At 40.2% G+C, this 26,121-nt stretch overlaps 2 protein-coding genes across 3 annotated transcripts; one reads left to right on the top strand and one right to left on the bottom strand.

Moving 5' to 3' along the window:
• Positions 1 to 83: 83 nt before the first annotated feature.
• On the top strand, positions 84 to 26,120 carry LOC117303000 (major facilitator superfamily domain-containing protein 6-like). Of its 2 annotated transcripts, XM_033787025.1 has the most exons (8): positions 84 to 748; positions 15,539 to 15,682; positions 19,346 to 20,318; positions 21,227 to 21,386; positions 22,486 to 22,633; positions 23,501 to 23,704; positions 24,191 to 24,426; positions 25,004 to 26,120. In XM_033787025.1, exons 3-8 carry the CDS (start codon positions 19,369 to 19,371, stop codon positions 25,067 to 25,069), a joined length of 1,764 nt encoding a protein of 587 aa, XP_033642916.1. In that variant the 5' UTR covers positions 84 to 748; positions 15,539 to 15,682; positions 19,346 to 19,368; the 3' UTR covers positions 25,070 to 26,120. The 2 variants fall into 2 exon arrangements, with proteins under 2 accessions (XP_033642916.1, XP_033642915.1); XM_033787024.1 differs by lacking the exons at positions 84 to 748; positions 15,539 to 15,682 and adding an exon at positions 17,672 to 18,552.
• On the bottom strand, positions 3,282 to 12,824 carry LOC117303303. The gene is made up of 6 exons (XM_033787470.1): positions 12,746 to 12,824; positions 10,504 to 10,839; positions 9,680 to 10,015; positions 9,062 to 9,430; positions 6,592 to 8,705; positions 3,282 to 3,616 (listed from the first exon to the last, which is right to left on the bottom strand). Exons 1-6 carry the CDS (start codon positions 12,822 to 12,824, stop codon positions 3,350 to 3,352), a joined length of 3,501 nt encoding a protein of 1,166 aa, XP_033643361.1. The 3' UTR covers positions 3,282 to 3,349.
• Position 26,121: the final 1 nt, after the last annotated feature.

A 26,121-nucleotide genomic window follows, 5' to 3' on the forward strand; every position in this document is an offset into this window, starting at 1 on the left:
AAGACTGGTCTTTGACAATTACCAAACGTGTACCTTCAATTTACTTGCCGAGAACCCACATGGATAGAAAACAATGAAGGGTTTTGTATACGCAATCGTGTCCTCCGGACAGTATTGCATAGAGGACATAATTGCATACGACACAACAAGTATCCATCACACCAGATGCTCATGGCGTACAACCGTGGAAATTCATTTAATTGGAGAATACATTGGAGGATAGTAACTAAAATTGATTTAATCTCAGCATAGCCTACCCCACCCCTCCTAAATTGGGCCAAACGGTATGGACAATCTTGGCAAAGAGCAGGAGGAAAATGTACACAGACAGGGGATGGGAATTTGTTTAAACCCACACATTTTTACCAGATCCTTATACATTTGTACTTGGTTGTTATCTTTGTCTTAAATTCGGGCAAATCAACCCCTCTGATACCCGACTCCAATCCATTTCCCCCAATCAACCAATTTATTTGTAATAGCGCCCTCCTCCTTTATGGGAGCAATATGTGTGACGTCACCCTTTCAGGCAAAGCAACACACGTAGACTGGTCCCCCAATTATCGAAGCTAATCAGACTGAGCAGCATGTTGTCAGTAAAGTGAGCAGTCTGGGATCTAGGTTTCCCTTCACCGTGTGCATGGTTTTTCAAGTTTCCAGCGGGAAATGTGCTCAAAAGTGTCGAAAAATCACGTAACTCCATTCTGCCACCCACTTTGCCGCTAGGAACACAATGCTGATACACCAGGTAGGCCTAAAAACATTTGACCACTGTAATGTTACAATCTACCAGAAAAAGAATGGTTGGTTACAAATTAACTTTGAGAAATGCTAACGAGCAGACGATGGAAACATCAAGCTGTGTTCAACTTCAAGAAATTACACGTGACATAAATAGGCCTAATCGCCTTTTGCACGGCCAGCCATTTGCATGTAGAGCCTCGAATTTAAGACAGCAGTGATTCAGTGAATTGAAGTGTTATATAACTCAGTGTCACTGTATGTTCAGACATGATTAGGCATATTCACTGTAAACAACAGGTACATACATGCAACACAAATGAAGGATGAAGTCGGGGCTCTATCTGATATTTGCGACTAGCCCCGTTTCGGTTTGTAAAGTTTGCTATAACATTTGGCTTTAAGATGGCTATGGGCAAACCGCCTGTAAACCCTACAGGCTTTCTCGATGGACAAGCGAAAGACATTCAATTCGGTAGAGTCCTGTATGCTCGATTTTGGAAGATTCAGTTTTCTTCAAAATGTGGATTCCTGCAGGCCTATTGTACAAAAGCTTGTCATCCGAATGAAATTAACGTCAAAAATTGTAGCCGTTTCAAACATTGAGTATAGCCTATATTACTCCCGTTGTCATTCGCTCACGAAATTTAAAACTTTAAAACTGTCATCGTAACTGTATTAATATCAGTGTGAAACTACGGACGCAACCATTATTCTAAGAAATATCTTCAACTGAAGTACTGCAAAAAGCGAGATTACCAATTACTAATCAGCGACTTCAAAAAGACACTGACCTTATGATAATAAATACCATATAAACATAATTGACCTACATAGTGATAAGTGATTTTTTTAGCGGTTGAGATCTTCTCAGAATTACACTAAAAGCTAGGATCAATATACCAATTAGTGTCTCCTTTATAATATAAATTACAACAATGTGTGTGTATATATATAAGACATGGAAACCTAGTGATAAATGAACGTTTCAACGATTTCGACATCTGAAATCTTCTGAAGTACACGCAAAGCTAGGATCAGTTACCTATCAGCGTCTTCAAAACGCCACTAAACTTAGTACTATGTAGACATGTTATTAACATCTAGTGATAAATGTATTCTTTTAGCGTTCTGAGGTACACGAGAAGCTAGGATCAATTATACCTATCAGACAATTAAAAAACGGCACTATAATTAGTACTATAATATACGACATATTAAGACATCTAGTGATAAATGAATTCTTTTAGCGTTCTGAGGTACACGAACAGCTAGGATCAATTATACCTATCAGACAATTACAAAACGGCACTATAATTAGTACTATAATATAAGACATATTAAGACATCTAGTGATAAATGAATTCTTTTAGCGTTTTTTCTTCTGAAGTACGCTTAGAGCCAGATTACAAAAAAACAAAACAATCATCATCTTTAAAACGCCACCACCTTAACAATTAGTATTATATGACAAAGGACATAAATATAGTGATATTTTATTGTGTCTGACATCTGAGATATTAATTTCGGGTACAGTAGAAAGCGAGAGTACCAAACAATAATCATCAAAACGCAACTGTAATAATTAATACTACATTGTGATAAATGCATTTACGTTTCTGATGTTAGTAGAAGATGACTAATTGTATACGTGTAAGAGTCGGGTAACTTCCTCGAATACGTGTGTAAGGCTAATATCATTTTGACCAGCAATCTTAAACGCTCAGGAACAACTTTTAATCGTAGCTTCCTTTCATGGATGCTGAATGGTTGCACAGTTGTAGCCACATTGATCATACTGATCGAAACGTCGAGTTGAAACCAACGGTTCTTTTCAGAACCACCCCAACTCATTTAGAGATAGTCATTACATGGTGTTACCGCAAACCTTTCCATATCGTTTTTCCACCATGCAAAGTTTCAAATCCTACCGTATTGAGCAAACTGATCGAAAAGTCGAGTTGAAACCAACGGTTCTTTTCAGAACCACCCCTACTCATGTAGAGATAGTCATTACATGGTGTTACCACAAACCTTTCCATATCGTATTTCCACCATGCAAAGTTTCAAATCCTACTGTATAGCCACATTCGTATATTATAGACGCAGCTGCCAATGGTCACCTCAACGAAGTAATTGTCTCCAATGAAATCACTGGTTCTGAAAAGCAACAGCCTGTTAAAGGAACACACTGCCTTGTATCGGTCGAGTCGGTCTTTGAAAAGCATTTGTAACCGTTTGTTAGAAAATGCATATGGTTAGAAAGATGTTTAAAAAGTACAATACAATGATCCACACTTATTTGCTTCGTAGTTGCGTGGTTTTCCTTTTACTTTGCGAACTAACACGGGCGGCCATTAATTTTTTACTCCTATAAATGGCCGACTGTGTTTGTCGACGAGGTAAAAGTAAAACCACGCAATTTCGAGTGATTCTTGTGTGGACCATTATATTCTACATTCAAAACATCTTTCCAGCCATATGCATTCTATAACAAACGGTTACAAACGGTTTTCAAAGACCAACTCGACCGATCTAAGGCAACGTGTTCCTTTAACCAAAATCAACGTCGCTATCCAAGACATAGGTGGTATTTCTGGACGTGTCTTTAAACAGTGACTGTGGCGGTCCTGTTGGTGGTGACGGAGGAAGTGCTCGCACTGTTGGTTCGTTTTGAGTTGGAGTCTTTCCTCACTGGCTCATACCCAAGTTTATCTCGCCAAAGCCCTCGGATGCGTGCGTTGCAGCCGAAGGAGATGAAGATGAAGACGCCTTGTAAGGAGTTAGTGATGATGAAGAGATACCACACAGCCTGGTGGTCGACGAACGCCCCCAGGCAGCCAAAGATCCAGGTGAACCCCATGATGCACGATATCTGCAAAAGGCATAAATAAAACTCTTGTTATTATAGTTTGATTTGGGGTTGCTTAATAAAAGATTATGACAAGAGTGGGACTCGAACCACCTCAGCCATTTAACCCTATGCTGGCAGTCTCCCTATTTCGTCAATATCTTAGTTCGGGGTACCATACAGAAGCAAAACAACCTTTAACTGCTGTGTAGCCAGGGAACACACCACAAGTTATTGTACAACCTGGGAAGCGGCAGCCAGGAGATCACCTTAAGGGGATGCGACTTTTTACTTTTAAAGATATCGATATTATATTATTGGTTTTAAAACTTCTCGGTACTTTTTTGTACTCGAAATACATCGAGCGCCCTCCATGTCCATTCCATAACATAGATATTATTAAACTGTCTTCATGCATCAACCGATTTATTGGTGATCAAGTTTCCGATGCGAAACGCCGCACCAGGTTCAATTGTATAGAGCTCTTTTGCTTAGCAAATTCCCGCTTAGCAGAAGTCAGCAGGATACCAGTCCAAATAGTACATGAGACATGGTACTTTTGCTGGTAACCTTATTCTGGTAAGCACACTTTTATTGCGCTAGCTATTTTTCGTGCTTAAGCAGCTCTATGAAAATGAATCATGGTTTTGAAGTGCGCATTGAAAGTAACTCGATCCCACCTTTGGTGCGTTTTGGCGGCGGTAACCAAAAACTGTTTCGGTTGTTGGTTGTTGGTTCTGCTGTTCAGACTGAACGATAACCGAGTTGTGAGCTCGGTTACCGTTTTGGTTATGACGTCAGAAACAGGTATTGGTTACAGCCGCCAAAACGCTCCCTGTATTCGCCCAAAACGACACGGCCGCCGTAAAAAGTCTCGTGCCGGGCCCCGGCTGGAAATGGCTATAAATCCGTCGCGAACCGTGCTCCCGAACCCATCGCAAGCTAATTGTGACCGGGTTTTTACTTGGGTTTCATGATTAATTTGCCTTTTATATCTCACTTCTCTGATTTCAGACTGTAAGTGAAGAAATAGCACATGGCATCTAAATATTATTTGTGATTCTGTTTCAGTGAATTCAAAATTAGATTATGGAAATTAATATGAGATACTCAAATGAGATGATGTTATCTCCACTTCAATGTTGCGAAATTTACTCTTGCCTGCAATATTGTTACTTGAATAATTGATGTTATGGTCCTTACCTTAGTTACTTATAAAACAAACTATAAAAACTAATAAAGTCACTATACGAATGGCAATAATGCAAAAACAGACCCGCATTATCCTTCTAAATTTGCAATAAATGCGATTCTTCGCTTCCCGATCCTTCAAAAGCATTTTACATACATAATAACATTCTCTAAAACAATACCATTCTCGATATCCCGGTTGTATTGCCGCACATGGAATAATATGGCCTCTCGTTAAATTTTACCTTCACCATAAAAAAAATCCCCCAAAGCTAAAGCACTAAAAACAGTGTCATTACGAAAAACCCGCAAGCATTATATTATATTAAAATTTTTTAACACTGCCAGCATTATATGACTGTATTTTTGATGGACATCCTGGGAATTTTGAAAAGCAGTTGCTTTTCCAGACTTATTTTTCTTGCTAGGCTATTTTATTTCATTCTCATTCCCCTGTCTTGTTAATTGTTGGTTTTTAATTTATTGTTGGAAAGCAGCGTGGTACCCTTTCTGTGTAAGAACCAAGTTAACAAGTGCTTAGATTATTATACTCTTATTAATATTTTTCAAATACATATCCGTGGGTATCTAAAAGGAGATTCTGAATACAATGAAAGTAACGTCCCGCTGTTTTTTTATTTTTTATTTTACGAGAATCAGTATCAGATGATATGGCATAAAGTGCACCTTATTAATAACTGGGATGTATTGAATGGTCCACCATCAACTCGATACCTTAAAGGCACAGTACAAAATGAGTAAGAAGAACACAAACTCGTCCAAGATCACAGATTTTTTTTTAAACTACAGGGTCTAATGGCGATGATAGAATAAAACATCCCTTGAAATGTTTATGTCTGAGCGTTTTATTCGATCTCAAACTTCTACATGTTGGTCGGTTTATGTATACGGTGGGTTTACATAAAGTGCTTACACTGCCAGCAACTGTTTTGTAAGCAAAAACTAATTCTGTAATCACCTGTTTTGTTTGCCGCAAAAAAAAATTATGCAATGTTCCTTTAACGTCCCCATCTTTCATCTGTAAACCAATCAGCCGAGCTACAGTCCATCACAAAATAATGTGTTTTTTAATTTAGAAATCCTCGCGGGACGCAGTTTCAGGCTTTATAGGTGGGCTCGAGGGAAACACACGCGGAGTTAGCCTTTTGGATGCGATGTTGAACAATGTTTATGAAATCGTATTACCGTAGGCGAGTTGATTAATTAGAGGCAATTGTGTCAGATTTCCAGGCGAGCACCGTTCCCCCCCCCCCCAAAAAAAAAGGTTTACCAAGGGAGTTCGGTGTTATTCAAAGCAGATTTTTCCTACTGACATCAAAGTGTAATAACATCAGTAATGCGTGGATTAAAGGGAGGGTGAGTCAATTTGTTTTCAGGCTGTTACAGTATAAATATTTTGCTTATACGAGACAAACATTATGCGGAGGTATCACCTGTATATGACTAAATAGCAGTTTTTGGTCCTAAAATGTGATTTCAAATCAAATCGACCAGCTAAAAGTGAGGTAATCCATGTATTTTGGCAACGTTAATCTTTCGTCAATTAACACCGAATGAAAAAATAAAATCGTTGACATTTCACAATCTTACACCCCCACCTAACCTGCACACCTGTACCCCTACCCCTGCCCAAATCTGTATCAATAACTTCAGTGGCACTGGTAAACATACCATTGCCAACCAATAATTAACATTAATGCGTAATTTTCAGCATGAACATTTTGTTTATTGGGTGGCAAGTTTCAGAGCGATTTACACAATATTTAGATCATATAATTATTGCTTACCTTTAAGTATATCCACAGTTCAGTTGTTGTTTCTTTAGCTTTAGATTTCCCCTTACGGACCATACTGGCTGCTTTGAGAGTAGCGTGGACACTATGCACAGTCAACCCGAACAGGGCCGCGTTAGCCACCAGGCTTACGACTAAAGGAACTCCAAATGCAACCAAAACAGCATACCTCCCAACCAGCCAACAAGATCTCAAGCCGCCATATTTGAACTCCACGCCGTTGGCATGATGGGCTGCTAGGCAGGCCGACACGATCAGAAGAGGTACACCCCAACCGTACAGGCAGTACGTCAGGAAGATCTTCTTGTTGTTGGGGTTCAAGACTTGCTGAGAGGTGAAAGTTCGCACGAGATCAAAAGCCAAAACGTTCATCCAGGTAAAAGTTGACAGCCACATGAAGTGAAGCAAGACCGCCATGGCAATGCAGAAAGCTTGATTTTCAGCTTTATCCAGGACGGTTAAGGTCATCAGCTGAGCAGTGAATAACGCAGAGGTCAAAATCATGATGGCACCACCAGGAACGTTCCGAAGGCAAGCAAACGCAATGTAGTTGACGAGTGTTGCAAAAAGAGCGGCAATAGACAAGCTGTAACCGACTGTGTTGAGAACAGTCAACGGGTCAGAGAAAGAGATGAACGGTTCTCCGTAAGTTGCGAAGAACTCCGAGCAGATGAGAATATGGCCGTCCGGTAGGTAGGTCACCTCGTCCTGCTGGAACTCCCTTCCTTTGTAGATGATCCGAGGATAACCGTCGGTCGAGCTTACTAGCTTAGTCTCTGCGATCAATGGTGTGTGACAGTTGGTCGAGTTGGCTTCATGGCCGCAGACGACAATCCTGGAGACCTTGTCAGTTGTTGGGACGAGTTGGTAAGTGTACGTCCGCACAAGTGATACAGAACTCGCCTCAATAAGCAAACCGCCACCGATGTATATTATTTGGTTGCCGCTAATATTAAATGCTCGCATCGTTTTGTTATCGGTGTTGTAGATATTTTCAGTGCAGGCAGGTTGAATCTGTCCCATGGTTGTCCCACACACCTCAACGAAATCAACTCTCTCGATTCCACATTGGGTTATCCAGTGTCGTGCACTCTCTTCGATGATGATGGAAGGAGTTACCGTTAAGGTTTGATCCAACATGTCCTCAAACTCTGTTGTATTTGTAAGATACTGAGTGGTCAATATATACCTTCCATCTCCAGTAGTCAAGTCGGCTGTTCCGTTATTCGATTTGTAAGAATCAAAGAAAGGCCAAGTCAGTTGAACGTTCTGCCAACCCAGCGTATGAAGGTAACAGCTTGTCACATCGTTGACAAGCCATCCGAATAAAAACCAATTGATGTTGTTTGTCGAGTTCATCCCTTCAGTGTGAATAATGAGCTGTGTCTCTTTGTCGTAGCAGTGTATCTGGTCTTGAGAAAGTAGCGAGACAGATATTTCTGGAGCCCAAAGGTCAGGTTCCCGACCGAGCAGAACCTCCAAGTGACCAGGCGCTACGCTAGTTCTTGTGTGAGTACAGTAATTAACATCAAATGTAGCGTTCCATCCATTACAGTAAGCGCAATGATGATTCTTGTACAGTATACCATCGAACACTACAATGGACGTGTACGCACGGCAACCCATCTGTATTTCTGCTGATACGTCGAGCGAACACTCGGTATCCATACCGTAAGGACTTCCCTCCCAAACGTACTCCGAGTTGTTCACGTTGGCCGTGATACCGTGACACGTGGCGCAGAATTCGTTTTGAAAAAACGGTCCGTAATCGTATTGAAGGGGATCACCCAAGGAATCGTTGGCACACTGCATGGCCACAGTGGTGTCGTTCCAGTCCGGCGGGCAACTATCTATGACAAGTGCTCGATCGACTGAGCCGTAAAACAGCTTGCAGGAGGTAGACCCAATAAGGGAGTTATTGAAGATTCTTTTGTGGTCGTCGGTGACTTCTTGGAGGGGACAACGCTGGTTGAAATCGTAACAGCAGTCGCTACATTGAGAGCATGCAGCATCGCAACCGCACGTGGTCTTGGTTGCAGGAGTTCCGCAGCGACCGCGACAGGACTGGGATGGACAAGGGAAGATCGTCAGATCAAACAACCTCGTACCTGCAGAGAAAACAGTCAGAATAATTTAGAGAAAATCGACCGGTTTGGCTGGAGATTCTGACCCCCGGAGATACCCCCGCCCCCCCCCCCCCCCTGGTGACAAATTTCTTTTGATAACACCCTCTTGTGAATCGTTCTTCTCCAGCCCAAGTTAATTTCCCAATTTCCGAAGTACAAAGTATGACAATCATGCTCAAAGACACAAGTCACGACCGGGATTCGAACCCACACTCTGCTGCTGATCAGAAACACCAGTGTTCGGTGTTCGTTTCCCACCCTGATTGCAAGATCAGACCACCATGGGTGTTCATCATTTTCTTGAACTACTGTCTTAAGGAAACCGAGTCAGGCCTTACCTGTCTCACATTCCACAAAGACGAGTTCATAGTCAAGAATCTGGCACGAGTTGTCCCCCGTGGTCCAACGAAGCGAGTCGGGTTTGCCGAGAAAGAGCTCTCGCATGACGAGGTCATCCCCGCTACCGATGTAGCCACTCGACTCCTCAGAGTAGCGGACCAGCTCGAATGCAGCAGCCCACGGGTAGCCTAGTTGACGGCATGCAGTGTCTGCTGCAGAGGTGACTTGCCAGGTGTGCCATACCCTAGTGCAGACAGTCTTCCAGCTCGACCTGCTAAACCGCCCTTCAATTATCCCAGTGTGGGACTCGTTGGTTACGGCGGCAAGTCGAAACTCCAAAGTTGTATTAAGAGGCACGATGTTACTTTCTAGTGATAATAAAATAAGATATGCGAAGCTTAGGACACTGAGGTTTCTTCCGGTATACAAGTGAATATATTTGCCCTTTTTGCCCAGTTACACTTTGAATGTTGTCGACCTTTTGGTTGTTTTTATTCAGATTCAAGTAAACCATTAATATATACTTTACTTAGAAACTAAGATTGATTTCTTTGTGAAATCGACCCCAGGTATCTTGCTATTTCTTGTTTTGTCGTGACATAAAAATAGTGGCTTACCTGGTGCACATATGACATTAACTACGGTACCCTTCCATTCACTTGGACACACGCTCAGTGTATTCTCATCCAAGCACTCAAAGAAGTTGAGGCCTTGATCATCTTCGCCATATAATAGTTGGCATGAACTGTATTGACAAAGAGTCCCACTGGAGCTATTCTTAGGTACTGCGGTGGCCCCAACGGAAAATTGATACCCAAGATGGGAGCATATCCAGTCGGCGAGTAGCTCTGCATTTCTCCCGTAGGCTGCCATCGAGACCCACTCCTCACCGCCGACGTGCAACTCAGCAATTCCTTCGTGTTGACTTGAGCTTCCGGACAACCGTAGGTTTCCTTGAAAAAGGGGGGGGGGGGGGAATGTTTTGAGGGGAAGATTTTATAACTCCGCAAATCAAAATAAAAAAGAGTTTTGTGGAGGATATTGGAGACGATTTGACGGGAAATTAAGTGGTCATCGGGGCCCAATTTATAAAGCATGTAAGCACAGAAACGTGCTAAGCAAAGAAAAGTATGCCTAACAGAAAAGGTTACCAGCCAAAATTGTATTAAGCTTACACTGTTTTTACTTGTGCCCAACTCAATTTTTGCTTTGGAAATAGAGTAATTTACAACGGATATGTAAATTAAGTAGGTTTGAAACCTTGTATGGTGGAAGTAACTGAAGAGAGGTTTGCATTGAGTTGTCAACCACCGGTTCTTTTCAGAACCAAGACTATACTCACATAATATTCACATTATTTTGTGTTACCGCAAACCTCTCTTAGATATATTTAAATTCATATTCATTTGTACCGTTTCACATTTTCTTGCGGCAAGGTTACCTGTAAAGCATGTAATTCCGACATCAAACCGGTGATCACACGTTCCGTATAATGGATACCACGCCGTGGTTTGGCACTCGTTCAGAGTTGCGTAGTAACCGCAGTATATCTCTTGGAACCAGACTGGGCCGGTTGCAGTCCCAAACTGTGCGTCAGCGGTGGCCGATAAAAGGGCGGGAAAACCAAGTTGTCTGCACGCCAGACGACCAGTCCTGAAGGGATTTGCATTGGAGCAGTACGACCCGAACGTCTCGTGGAAACCAGGTACACGGACCTCCATTCTCCCTTCGTTTGGATAGTGCCCGTCTGCAAGGCGGATCTGCAGTGTTGTATTGTCTGAGGTGAAAACAACGGGAACAATAATTTTATCGAATAGTATGTATCGACTAAAAACTTGAAAATCGGATTTTTGGTGGGTTTAATGCGTTATGATTTGGAAGTTATATGCCTCAATAAAGAAGAGGAATACAGGTTTGTCTGGTATGTTGGTGCAATTACTGACCTTGCGATAAGTATGACTAATATTTTCTGTATCTGCCCTTTTCACGTCTCTGTAGGGTTTACTTTTCAACTTTCTATTAAGGTCACTCTTTCTCTATTGAACATTGTTTAATTCATTTTCTAACGTTGGTATTTTGTGTATTGGAGGTGTGTTTTTATAATATTAAGAAAGAAAGAAAAAAAAAAGGAAAAAAAGGAAAAAAAGGAATTTCCCATCAGTGACAATACAGTTTTATGCAACTATATTGTATTGTATTCATATTTATTTCATTTCTCGGTAGTTAAAAGTACAATAATGAAAATTAATTTGGTAAAAACATTTTAAAATGCAGCAATGAGCAAGTTAAATACAGATAACGTGAAAAAAGAAACAGCTGAAGCCTGAAGGATTGTCTAAAAGAAACACAGTTCACAGAGGCTTTCCTCTCTAGCTGGTCCAATAGAACAACAATAAATTTAAATACATAACTATATAAATATATGTATATTTTGGTTTACTTGCCAGGTAGAGTTTGTTATTTAGAGAACTGTCGCGGTAGTAGAATAAAGCAAGACAGTTCTCTAAAGAAAAAACTCTACCTGGCAAGTAGATACACACATGGTGTTACCGCAAACCAAAATATACATTTGTACCACCATGCAATGCCTCAAATCCTATATATATAAATATAGAAACGGCAAACAAAAATAAAATATTACAAATATGCATACAAATCACGAATACAAGAGCATACAGAAACAGTTAATAAAAAAGTAAGATAAAAAAAAAAAACTTTAAATTTGTCCTAACATAATTAAATAACAAATCTGTGAAAGTTTTGGATCACTTCGGTATCATAGTTGCAAGGACATAAACAAGGAAAACCACCCTTTTTTGCACAACAAAATTGCGTGCTTTCATCAGACTCGTAATAAAAGACTCAGTCCTGAAGAATTTTATTATTTGAGTGAGAAATGACCTCTTTCTCAAAAAGTACGTTACTCCAGAGGGAGCCGTTTCTCACAATGCGTTATACTATCAACAGCTCTCCATTGCTCATGATACAAAGTATTACTTTTTATGCTAACACTTATTTTGAGTACACGTAATTACCTATAGTGTCCAGTGCCTCTAAAGCGACGCACTTGGGACCTTAGTAGTTCCAATTATTTTCAAATACGCGCGAACCGCGCTTTGTCTTTTGTCCATGTTGTATTTCTATAGGCGAGCAGTGCTAACGTTCACAGCGATAGCAATCTAATGATAGATCGGTCAAACTCACTAGAAATAGGTGGACACTCTATAATTGATGAGATTGCAATCGCACAAAACTAGACCTGGAAGTCATTAACTGTTAATGTTCATGTTTATGATTGGGAGTACCTCTTGAAAATACACTGAACACCTTTGGTAAATTGTCAAAGGCTAGTCTTCTCACTTGGTGTATATCAACGTATGTATAAAATAACAAACCTGTGAAAATTTGAGCTCAATTAGTCGTCGAAGTTGCGAGATAATAATTATGAAAGAAAAAACACCCTTGTCACACGAAGTTGTGTGCTTTCAGATGCTTGAATTCGAGACCTGAAAATCTTATTCTGAGGTCTCGAAATCAAATTTGTGGAAAATTACTTCAGTCTCGAAAACTACGTCACTTCAGAGAGCTAGCCGTTTCTCACCAATTACCAGTAGTGTCCACTGCGTTTAAGGCAATAAAGTGCTAAGTGGGGAAAAGAGAGCAAGGAAACGAAACAAACTTACCTGATGCAGCTGAAGTTCGGAAGAAGCCAGTAAGGCCAACGCAAACCACTACCAAACTGAAAAGCCAATGGCACTTCATTACGACTCGTAAAAATGAAACTATTTGTCCCGTATGAAATTTGAATGAAAACGCCTCAATACGTACGAGATTCAGTCACTGGTAGAATTCACAACACATGTTTTAAAGATCTCACTTCGTTCTGGGTGGTATCGCTTTACGCTAACAGTTGTCATATTGGTTATGTATAGCGATGGCTCTCGCAATTTTGTTCTGATTACACGACGTAGTACGGGATCGGTGTTCACGCTCCTGTGTCAATTATTACGGAGTATGCATGGACTATTTATGGATGCGTGAGACTTGACTGACCATGCGCAAAGAAACACTGGTGCCAATCGTTGTTGTGTAGAACACTTCAGATGAGGTCTTCAGATGCCGTTGCTTTAATGAAATTACCTTTAAAGGCACTGGACATTATTGGGAATTACTCAAAATAATTGTTAGGAACTTACTTGGTAACGAGCAATGGAGAGCTGTTGATCATTGTGAGAAATGGTTCCCTCTGAAGTAACGTGGTTTTTGAAAAAGAGGTAATATCTCAAATTAATTGTTAGGAACGTACTTAAAAACGAGCAATGTAGAGCTGTTGATAGTAGCCTATAAAACATTGTGAGAAAGGCTTCCCTCTGAAGTAGCGTAGTGTTTGAGAAAGAGGTAATATCTCACTCCAATATTAAATTACGACTTCAGGCCAGAAGTCTTTTATGGAGTTGGGATACACCAAGTGAGAATCCCTTGGTCTTTGACAATTACCTAAGGTGTCAACATTTTCATTTTTTGCATAATGTTGGGAACTTAGGATACACCAAGTAAACATACTGGTCTTTGACGATTACCAAATGTGTCCGGGGGTCGATTACACAAAGAGTTAGGACTAGTCCTAACTTAGAACTAGTCCTAGGAGATATACAAGTTGCATGGATAGTCCTAAGTTAGGACGAGTAAACTGGTCCTAACTCGAGATAAGACTAGTCCCTACTCTTTGTGAAATCCACCCTGTGCCTTTAAAGCGGCCTTTTCTTTACTGTATAGCTATTAAACCTCGAGGCCTTAGAAATACCATGGAGATAGTTCAAACTCCATGGGAATACAAACGTGTTTTTGTAAAAGACATTTGCGAGAGAGAGGCGGCCTTTAAAGGTATTGGACACTAGTGGTAATTGTCAAAGACCAGTCATCTCACTTGGTGTATCTCAACATATGCATATTTGAACTCAATTGGTCGTCGAAGTTGCGAGAGAATAATTGAAGAAGAAAAAACACCCTTGTCACACGAAGTGTGCTTTCTCAGCTGCTTAAATTCGTGACCTCAGCTAAGGTCTTGATTTCAATTCATGAACATTTCAGTGAGAACAAACTTTTTTTCCCAAAAAACTACGTTACTTCAGAGGGAGCTGTTCTCACAATGTTTAACATTTTATACTATCAACAGCTATCCATTGCTCGTTGTCAAGAAAGTTTTATGCTAACGATTTTTTTCAGTAACTACCAACAGTGTCCATCCAGTGCCTTTAACATAAATCATCATAGGAACTGCGATCAGATGCGCACCACGTACGAGTGCTGCCCGCATTGCTCTGAGGAATGCACTGTCAAAAATTGATACTCGTGAACAGTAATAGAATCCAAAACTTCGTGTGCGAGGTAGAAAACGAGGCAATCTGTCGCCTGCCAGAATTGGAGCGTGATTCTGTGACAAGAAATAAGGAGCGTAATCAAACCTGAAAGGAATCGTGTTTTATCAACATTAAAAACGATATAATAAAAATACTTCTTAATATATATTTTTTACCCTAACACTGTGTGTGTTATAGCGTTGTGTACTCACTACTTTCCCCAGCTCTCCTATGAAGAAAAAAAATCACAGGCATATTACTCGGGTGGAATTCTAGAGCAGTGTGTTAATACCACCAGGGACAATCCTATACATACATGTTTTAATACTTCTTCTTCACACACTCGTACTATATTAGACTGGTCCCCTTTCATTTTACGCAAAGAGAAAGACACGTTTTGAAATTACAGAACCAGTGATTTCCTTGGATACAATGCTTTCATTGGATAAAACGTGCAGTGACGTAAGTAGGCTTTTCATATTAATTTGTTTGATTGGTCCAAGGCGAGGTTGGGCAGCTCCATTTCGACTGCGAATCTCTATGTGAAATGACCGCATTATACCAGTCAAAGAAGTTTTTGGACGAGGATTAAAGACAAATTCTCTGGCGTAACTCCCATGCCTCGAAGTGTGATGTCAGATGGTCAGGCTACCCTATCATTTTCTGTAAACAGAATGTATTTATGATAATACAGAATATATAGAAACGTTCAATAATTGAGAATAAAAAAGCATCACCATCAAGTAGTGTAAAATTAATGATTTTGAACACCCGTAACGAACAATATTACAAATTTCCTTAAGGTTTCCAGTGGCGTTCAAAGCTTAGTTTTGTTTTAGTAATCTGACGACAGTGATATTTTGATATTGGTAAAGTGATCGCTATAGAATGAAATACGAAGAGCTGGTTCGACAGAGGTATTACAAAGGAAGTATATTACAGTAGACTTGAGATAACGGTTATTTGCGTCGAGCCTCGCAAAACGCCCCCGCACAGGTTGGTATCACCACGATGTCGGGGGTTAATCCACAAGAGGGTGCGATACATTATATCCAGTAATTTTGTGAGGTTAAAATGAACCTAAACGTAAATACTTATATTTGTTTTGTTGAACAGCTCTCGATCTACATACACAAATCCCGTTTAACATGATTTTGAGGAGCATTTGGGGCATCATTTGGTCGTCTCTGGTCTGAAGATGGCACAGAGTAGTCGTGAAAGAAAGACTGACGGACCCAGGATACCTCAAGGCAGATACAGGTACAAATTGCGTTTCTTTTAGCATGCTTGGTTTTATGCAATCATAGAGCAGATTATTTAGAAGATATTAATTGGCAGGACATGTCGTTAATTAGTAAAAGGGGTGTCTCGGAGATTCGGTTCCCAAAAGATTTGGAGGATGATTCAAAAGAGGGCGCTATATCAGAAGTAGTTTAAACACAGTTCGCTATATGGAGGGGGGGGGGGGGGGTACACTAGAATCTCCTGCCACAGGGGACCAAGTGTCTCTGTGTCTTTTAATTCATACTTTACCTTAACGTCTGTGTCCGCGACCTTTAAACCAGTCTCATCCGTAAGCTCTCAGCTGGGAAAGAGAACCTTCAACATAATTTCTTCAAGACTGGTGTCGTTTGGGAAATTCTGTCCCGGAGATTCGTACCCCATTTGGGAAATTAACATGAGCTGGAGAATAATGATTCAAAAGAGGGCGCTATCAGAAGTTTGTACACATGGATCTTTTCGCACACGCATCAACTGCTAATGTCGTTGATTATGAAGGGCATTGAGCTACAAGCTGACAGCTAAATTCAAAAAGAGGGAGTTCCGTTTAGGTCGCGAACATACACGCGATGTTTTCAAAAGTAAACATGCACGAACATTGAGGGCTTTTGATTCGTCAACCGAGAATAGGTTACGGATTATGATCTAAGGCGCACTGAATTACATGCTGACCATAGGTCGAGAACAGTCACGCGACGTTTTTATGCAAATAAGATGAACATTGAGGGCTTTTGATTCGTCAACCGAACACAAGTTACGGAAAGGTGGTTTTCTGAACGATTAAACGGTGTTAACCTTCGAGGGTTTTAATATTACAGCCATATTGTAAAGGGACACCCGGAGGACATCGTTGTGTAGATAGTAGGACCAGATGTTTCGAAATGTTTTAAAGGATAAACAATAAATTGTAAGCGTGTAATTGTAAAGTGAACTGCGAGTTGTTACGTAATCGTAATTACGTAATTTTTTTCAAAACCGTTGTGCGTGTCTAATGAAATAGCTCAAGACCGAAACTAATTTTGGCGGTTTATTTTTTGGTCTGTAATCGATATAAAATAAGAGCAATGGTAAGGAATGGGAGACTTTTTGAGAGCTCTGCCACTAGAGGGCAGCAGACCTACCAGGTAAGGGTGCTCAACTCCTATAGCAAACAATGGTAAATGCTAAAAATTCAAAAATACTCAAAAAATATTTAGAAGTCTCTCAGCCTCTTGAAAATTAAATCAGATACATTGTCATACAACTAACCTTCAGATTTCTTCTCAATTTTTGGTAGGTCAGCATTTTGGAATTTTTGCTAATTACCCTAGAAGAAACACTCCCAAAAACTCATGCACACCGCTTGTTTTCCTTGGGGAACTCTTGTCCAGTACGTCCTGTTCCAGAACAGTTTGGTTTATGCTGGCAATGTGTTATGAAAAACAAAATACAGTTTGGCTAAATCTAAAATACAAAATCAAAAACACTCAAAACACAAGTTATTTGCTGTCAGTGACTGTCACTCATGCTTCTCCTATTCCTAAGTTGTTGACATTACCTGGTGAAGAGCGCCCTCTCTTGGTGATTGGCAGATAGTCCAAAGTTTCCCATTGGGAGGTTGTTTTGTGATCAACGAGTAACCCTGCATAATAAGCCTTATTGTTTCTTATGTAGCCTTTTCGAAACGACAATTTGGGCATTCTGGCTCAAACTTAGGCTCCGACCGCCCGTTCGTAGCCCCGTTCTTTAGCGTGCAGTGTTTCAAAATAACTCACGGAGCCTATAAGCCGGAGCCATAGCCACAACCGTGGTTTCTAAAGGGCCGTAGATTCCACATTTTAGAAATTCCTCAATCTAAGACATACATACAGGTCAACCCTTTGAAGAAACGATTTCCCACCAGAATGTTTGTTTATTTGTTTGTTTATTTATTTATTTATTTATTTGATTTCCATTCATACATTCGTGCACTGTTTTGTGAATCACACTATGCACAATATAATAAAAAAAGGGTTAAAAAAAAAGTGAGAGCATTTTTTTTAGTACAATAATTTTGTGAACGGGTCGTCGTCCTGCATCGAATCGCCACTGGCTAAAATTGTCATTGACCTAGAGCCTTTATTGTGCACACGGGCCAATTTCTTTTATCCTCCCAACCAAAGGAAACATTGTGTGAGAAAAATAGCCTCGAACGAGGCATAGTTTCATTGTTCAGCAAAAGACTGTACAATGAAACAGTCAAAATTGTAAGCTCTATCCGGTTGACGATGTTTTATGGCAGGCTGTTTTCAAACTTTGATGGATAGTTTCTGTAGCGTTTATGATCATCGTTTCACAACGTATCCACTCTATCACTGAACCAGCGTTAACAATAGTTTTAGTATTTCAGTTTTCATTGTGATGAAAAATAAACTTCAGGATGAATTATTTCATCATCCTTGTGGCTCTGATCCGGTTCACTGGAGTAGAAACCAAGGGTTGTTGTCACACATCGCCTACCACCAGTCCCCCGTGCTCAGTTGGCTGAACACGGGTAGAAGTAGTCTCTCTTTAACCCTCAACACCGAAGGACTGGTTTCAAACAAGATCCGACAGCGAATCGACACGCACACACCGACCGTTTTGCAAAACGGAATGGGTTTGACGTGGTGTCACTCAAATATATTGGAATAAAATAGAGTAGATAAACGAAGTTACTGGAACTTGACTTACTGCTTCAGAATTCAACCACCAGTTGAAGTGTATCATTCTGCAAGGTATCGGTCATGTTAAACCTCTGCGGTGAAACAAGGCGGCTTCGTAGGCTTCATAATTGAATCGTCGTGCCAACACGGAAGAGCAAATGAGACAACAGTTTTCCAATTGTAAAGGTGAGGTTTTTATGTCCACTCCAATCTTGAATATTGACACTTTCCACATCTTATAGGCTTAGTATACAATCATGAACTATGTGAATGGAAACATTTCCGTATGAGTCCTTTTTCATTCGTTATGAACTAAATTAGCATCTAGTTTACTAAAATAGGATATTTCTCTTTGTAAAAACGAGTGAAAAGGTTTTCGTAACTCGTTCATAACCCGCCTCCCTGATTTTAGAGTTGATGCCTAATCGCGATGTCATGATATAGTATTACAATGCAGTTATGGTTTGACCATGGATATTTGTTCTATACCTCCATGATTTGCCAGCTTTTGGTAACATGGAGGAAGGAACACAGTACGTGCTTATACAATAAGTGACGTCGGCTATACAGATGTTCACGTATCCAAACTCCTGGGACCAAGTTGGTCCCATACAGTGAGTTTTACGCGTGCATGATTTTGTTTGTTACCATATTACATTGTTAGTTTAACGTAGTTTTTATGGCAATATTTAGGGCTCAATTTCATTGCTCAGCTTAACACAACATTCCACGGTCCATTGAATTATGTGCTTTACGGGGCGCCATTAGCGCAGAATTCATTGTTAGGCAAATACATGACGTGGTTTAAGTCCAAATGAAGAGTAGTGAAATAGCGAAGTAGTGAAACTTTAATTAAGAAGGTCTATTTACCCGAGTGTGAGAATCACAATTTTGAATGTAGCATGAACCACTTTGAAAAATATTTTGAAAATACGCTTCCTACAAAAAAACAATCGAAAATTTCTGTTTTGATTTCTAGTCCGGGTTTGACAAACCTTCACCATGAATGTTCCACTTGACGATTCCTACGGCAAACAGAAAGCCAGACGGGCACGAATTCTGAATAGTTACCTGGAAGTAGCTGATCAACTGCCTGATCAACTGCCCGGTCAGCGAGCATGGGACACGGACCAAGGGAGTGAGGAGTGGGACGAGGTCCTAGACCGTGGGGACGGCGCTCTCCCGACCTGCTGCACGCGCGAAGCGACCCGCTACTGCAGCGTCGACGAAGGCACACTCCCGTTCAAGCTCCTCTACATATTCTTCCGTGGTGGTATCGCGTGCATCTCGCCGTACCTAACCGTGTTCATGAGCTTCATGTCTCTACCACCCTCCACCATCGGCATCCTCCTAGCCATCCCGAGCCTGTTCATCGCGCTCCTGACCCCCGTCTGTGGCGTCCTCGCAGACCGCTTCAACGCCCGTAAAGCAATCCTCCTCATCTTCTTATCAATTTGGATTCTATGCATATTATGTGTTAACTTCCTCCAGCCACCAGAGCAGACGCCCTGCACGGCGATCGCTGATAAACTCCAAGACGTCTCGCGACATCCCAAAACAGGACCCCAAGAGCAGTTCAATAAGTGTTTGAATACTTCCATAGATATGGATTCTCACCCCACCCGCTACAAACAAGCCACCACGAGTTTGCTGCAACTCCCCAACCCCATATCAGGGTTTGATAAAACATGCAAGCCGCTAATCGGCACTAAAGATTACTTCATCACGGATCTCTTCCTACCGTCCAGCGGCGATATCAGAGGGTTGCTGTTCGAGAGCAAGAGCCTCATGCAGACATTCGTGACCGTGTTCGTCTTGCTGAGTCTCGGGGAGGTTATGCAGCGGCCGACAATGTCTCTGACTGATACAGCCACCTTGAATGAACTTGGGGAGCAGTCTTGGGATCGGTATGGATGGCAGAGGTCATTCGGCTCGGCTGGCTTTGCCGTATAGTAAGTCATGATCAGAGTTTTATTTGTGCCAAAAATGTGAGATTTTTGATTGCTAGTTGGCAGCCGGGTAAATTCCAAGTGTTAACATTAGTTCTAAACTTGAGAGCATTATTGATTTACCTGGTAAAGTCTGCTGCCACCTGTGCCCACAGAGTCGCCAATTAAAGACACTGGCCACTATTGGTAATTGTCAAAGACCAGTCTTCTCACTTGGTGTATCCCAACATTTTCACAAAACAAAAAACCTGTGAAAATTTAAGCTCGATTGGTCGTCGGAGTTGTGAGATAACTATGAAAGAAAAACACCCTTGTCACACGAAGTTGTGTGCTTTCAGATGCTTGATTTCGAGACCTCAAATTCTAAACTTGAGGTCTCGAAATCAAATTCGTGGAAAATTACTTCTTTCTGGAAAGCTATTTCACTTCAGATGGGGCCGTTTCTCACAATGTTTTATACTATCTTCCCATTATATACTCGTCACCAAGTGAGGTTTTTTGCTAATAATTATTTTGAGTAATTACCAATAGTGTCCCTGTGTTTTGGAGCAGTTTTTCCCAGAGTAACGCTCATGAATTACATGCGGGAAAGCTCCAGTAGTAAACTGCCTCCCAAGGAGGAGGGATGTTAGAAACCTCAGAACCTCACGAAAGCTTTCAACAAGACATCTGGAGGCCTGTTACAAAAAAACCCAAGATGGTTCCACTTTATCATAGGGTTAGATCTACAACACTAACTCTTTCTCAGATTAGTAAATGTAAACTCAAATAACATTATTATTATTATTATTATTATTATTATTATTATAACATAATAATTATGTCAAACACTGCGTTCAAGTTCTCTTATCTTCTAACATTTTCATGAAGTTCAACCTTAACTCTTTTCAAACCCCTCCTTCACTTTGCAGTTCAATAGCTATAGCGTTCGTCATCAGTGTTCTTCGATTCCCACACATCATCTGTGGTATCGAGATCGAAGTAATCGATTATCGGATCTGTACCGTAACGTTCGGAGGCACCGTTGCCTGTGCTTTCGGTCTACTCTTCGCGTCCTGCTTCAAATTCAAGGTGGGTAAATACTCCGTTTTTCTCGATACCATTGACACTCCCTCTGCTTATCCTGACCTTGTCAAGTTCCCCTACGGAAGTTTCAGGAGGACAACTACCAAGTACCACTTAATGTTGTACTTTTTTATGTTGTCCTTGACCCAATTTCAATATTATTGCTTAAAGGCAGTGGACACTGTTGGTAATTACTGAAAATAATTATCATCATGAAACCTTGATTACGATTAATGGGGAGAGGTTGATATTATAAAACATTGTTAGAAACAGCTCCCTCTGAAGTGACAGAGTTTTCGAGAAAGAAGTAATTTTCCACGAATTTGATTTCGAGACCTCAGGTTTAGAATTTGAGGTCTTGAAATCAAGCATCAGAAAGCACACAACTTCATATGACAAGGGTGTTTTTTCTTTCATTGTTATCTCGCAACTTCGACGACCGATTGAGCTCACATTTTCACAGGTTTGTTATTTTATGCATGTGTTGAGATACACCAACTGTGAAGGCTAGTCTTTGACAATTACCAATAGTGTCCAGTGTCTTTAACAGTTTTCGGAAAAGTTTTCGTACCTGCCACCAATTTTTTTTTTCGTAATGAAATTGTATCTATAATTTGTTAAATGAGATATTCCCTGTTTGTAAATATAAGCGAAAACGTGGTAGCAGGACACGGAAACCTTCCAACAATCTTCTGGCAAGCAGAAAAAGCAGGATGCCAGTCATAAACTGTACAAATTGATTTGGTAATTTGGCTGGTAACCTTTTTCTGGTGAGCATAATTGTATTTGTGCTTAGCTACTTTTTGCTAAAAAGCAGCTCTATCAAATTTGGCCCTGATAAGAACAAAATCACTGACATTATTCGTTGATTTCTTGTTTAAAAACCATGAACTTTTCACAGATTGTTTGCATGGTATGTGTAAATTGAAAACAAGTTAAAGCCTTTATGAAAAACCTCTTCATGAAAATAAAAGGCAGTGGACACTATTGGTATTGCGTGCATAATTATGTTCCAATACAGCAAGTGATAAGACTGGTCTTTGACAATTACCAATAGTGTCCATTGTCTTTAAGTTACGTTTTTATTTGAATTCATAACCCGCAGTATTACACAACGGCAGAATACAAGTTTAGCAACGTCTTGCCAGCAATCTGCTCCGGCTACTACGGGTCGGTGATGGCCACTGCGTTTGCCCTAGCAGTGTGCAACGGGTGCGTCTATGGTTACTTCTTCTGGCATCTGCGTAATCTAGGTAAGATTAACGAGAACACTCTCTATAAGAGATGTTAAACTTGCATCGGGGATAAAGAATATTAATTTTGGTTTGTACCCATACACCGATGGGTGTTAGCACTGTATACTCAGTACTTTCCCGAGTCCTGTGAACAAGTATCACAGGCATGTTACTCGGGTGGGATTCGACCCCACGGCATTTGAAATTCTAGAGCAGTGTCTTACCAACTAGACTACCAAGGTTGCCCGGTAGCTAGAGGCAGTTCGAATCCTATGTTTTGCAGCGGTTACCGCAACGATATAAGAGATGTTAAATTTGCATCGGAGATAAAGAATATTTATTTTTGTTCTCTTTTGAAATTACAACTTTGTGTACTCATCTCGGGTACGTTAATTTTAATGTAAAGTTAGTTCAGGATTCGAACCCCAAACCCTTTCTGTGCGGTAGTTTAGGGTTCAAACCAAACATGTTAAATGCAAGTTAGTTCAGGATTCGAACCAATGATCTTTGTAATGGAAGTTATTTTAGGATTTTTAACCCAAACCCTTTCTTGTGCATGCTAGTTCGAGGCATAACATGTTTAAAGCTTGTTATTTCAGGGTTCAAACCCACGACCCTTTAATTGCACGTTAGTTCAGGATTCACACCATTAAATTTTTAATGCATATTTATGTTTTATAGCATTCGAAATTATGACCTTTTGAATGGAAGTTAGTTCAGGTTTCGAACCCACAACCTTTTTTTAAAGTGGAATTTATTTCAGATTCAAATTCATAACCCACCCATAATCTTGTTAAAGAAACAAGTTCAGGGTTCGAATCGATAACATTTCAAAGTAAGCAAAGTAGTCTGACCGTGTCCCCCTCTTTTCTTACAACCCACAAGGAGCCACAGAGTTCACTGTAGGTCTTATCCTTGCCATACGGGCCGGCTCGGAGCTATTACTTGCCTTTCATACACCGAGACTCATACGATGTTTGGGGCACGTTGAGCTACTCGTCGTGGGTCTCTTGGCGTATTTTGTCCGGTTCATTTGCTATGCTACTATCGTCAACCCGTGGTTATTTCTACCCGTTGAAGTTATACATGGTAAGTCTGTATATTTTATTTTGCAAGGTAACCTGTTAGAAATATTATGTTACCCAGATATGGCTCTAGATTATTATTTTTGAAGCAAATTTTATTTGTTGGTGTTCATTCAAAATTTCAAATATTTAGCCAATTGTATTCGTTTTTCGTTTTGTAGTCTGTTAAAATGAGCCGTTGCTTTTGAATGCTTTCAAACATTATACTCTTTATTCGGCTTATTTATTACATAGTTTTTGAGAAAAAAAATGTGATTTCTCACTGAAGTTTTTAAAGACTTTAAGCCTAAAGCATTTTTTATGATGCTTCTGAAAGTACACCAATTTGTCCAACGAGGGAGGTTTTTCTTTCATTTTTCTTGGATGACCAATATTGTCACAGATTTTCACAAACCATTATTTTTCTGTCGTTTCTAATTATTTATCAACAGTTAATTTCAAAAGTGGGAATGAAAATAACAAAAGACTATTTCTGATATCTTTGCTCTAGGAATGTCTATCGCTCTGACATGGAATGTCTTGGTGTGTTTTATGTGCCGTTCGGTCCCCATGGAGTGCATGGCGACGCTGCAGGGATTCCTAAGCGGAACGTACTTTGGTCTCGGCCAAGGAGTCGGAACTCTCATCAGTGGCTTTTTGATATCATCTTACGGGGTGTCCATGACATTCTACGCTTTCGCAGTCGCCATCTTGTGTTATTCAGTCGTTTTCGTCACCATTTTTAAGGTACTATATTATATTCAATGTACCTTTGTCCCTCTTCTTTCATTGTCGGTGTTCCTTGTTTGATCGGCAGCATAATAATGTGACCCTAATCACCCTAATCACCATCACCCTAATTCCAATCACTTTTATTTTCACTTTTATTTCCACTAACAATTTCCACAAATTTCCACAAATAATTATAAAAGACGGAATAAGAATAAACGAGCGGAAAATCGCATGGAGGCAAGGCCCAAAATAAGTCAGGTAGCTCGTAGGGGCCTGCCTTGACATAACAAAATACATAAACTAAAGTTACATGCTTACGACAATACAAAGAAAAAACAAACACACAAACAAACAAATGGGCAGATAGACAGACGAACAAACTACTGGAGAAAATGACAATTACAAGCCATTTTAACGTTGCTATGTAAAAGAATAGATCGCATACTTCAAAAACGTAGCTCCACAATAACTTGCAGGAAAATACTGAATGTTGAAGCGCCTTGAGTATCACTGTGTGAAAGACAATATAAGCGTTATATATAACAAGCCATTATTAATATCGTTTATGGTTGTTTTCCTTTGTTTCATATAGATATCCAAGCAACCCAAAAGACCCATGAGTAGCTACCAAATGATGCCATCTTCTTTCATTCTCTAAACTTAAAGAGGAACTCATTGAACGTAGATTCATGCACATTTCGGTCCTTTTGACTCTATGTGGTGTAATTTTGAGTCGAGTAATTTTGAGTCGAGTAATAAACCTAAATCAATGTTAATTGAATATAGTTATAAAGCCACTACGCAATTATTTACCAGAGGGTTTGATATGCGGTATCGGCAAGCACATGCTCCCCACATATTTTGACAACATTTATTTGGTTCGGACTTGATTAGCTCTGGGGCAGAATGATGGGTCTGGGTACCAAACTTCAGTAATTGAAGGACATGCACAGATTATGTTTTTATACATGTTACGCAAAATGTTGTAGCCAGTTTTCCCAAACAATATTCGGTATCTGGCATTAAGTTTTATTAAATTATTTGAAGCTGGATGTGGAAAAACATCACAAAATTGTGTCTTGAATTTCATCAATTTGTGAGTAAGATTTTATGTTTAGACTTTAGAGTATCAGCTTGTCTGGTACCCTTTTTCTTATTCATACCGAGATGGCAAACATTGAGCTCATTGGTTGGATATATATGGTGTTTATAGTCTGGTGGTTTCCTTTTCACTTATTGCTTCAGAAAACTGAACCAAATTAAAATTTGACTTTGCACACGATGATGGTGTGTGTGTGTGTGTTGACAAAGGATCAATCTGAAAACTGGCAATTTTGTCTGAATTCTGCAAGTTATTGTGAAACAGGCTTTGAGAAAAAAAGTCACGTGTTTTATAGTTTTAAGGAAAAAGGGACGAATGAATTGATGCCTTGGATGACATAATATACCCAGAAAATTGTCATATTATTTGCCGAGATGCGTTTGTATTTGTTTGGAGGGAAACAAAATCGATGGGCCCCGGGACTCCCCATAGCAAACTGGGCCAAATTATAGAGCTGCTAAGCACAAACATTTGCTTAGCATGAAATTTTCTTCCTTGATAAAAAAGTATTACCACCCAGATTTCCATTTGTTCCATATTGCTTGTTACTAGTATTCAGCTCTTGTTTGCTTATCCTGAAAATCGCGTGGAAATTTGGTTGGTAATCC

This window comes from Asterias rubens, chromosome 19 (genome assembly GCF_902459465.1).
Source record: "Asterias rubens chromosome 19, eAstRub1.3, whole genome shotgun sequence".
In the NCBI taxonomy this organism is placed as follows: Eukaryota; Metazoa; Echinodermata; class Asteroidea; order Forcipulatida; family Asteriidae; genus Asterias; species Asterias rubens.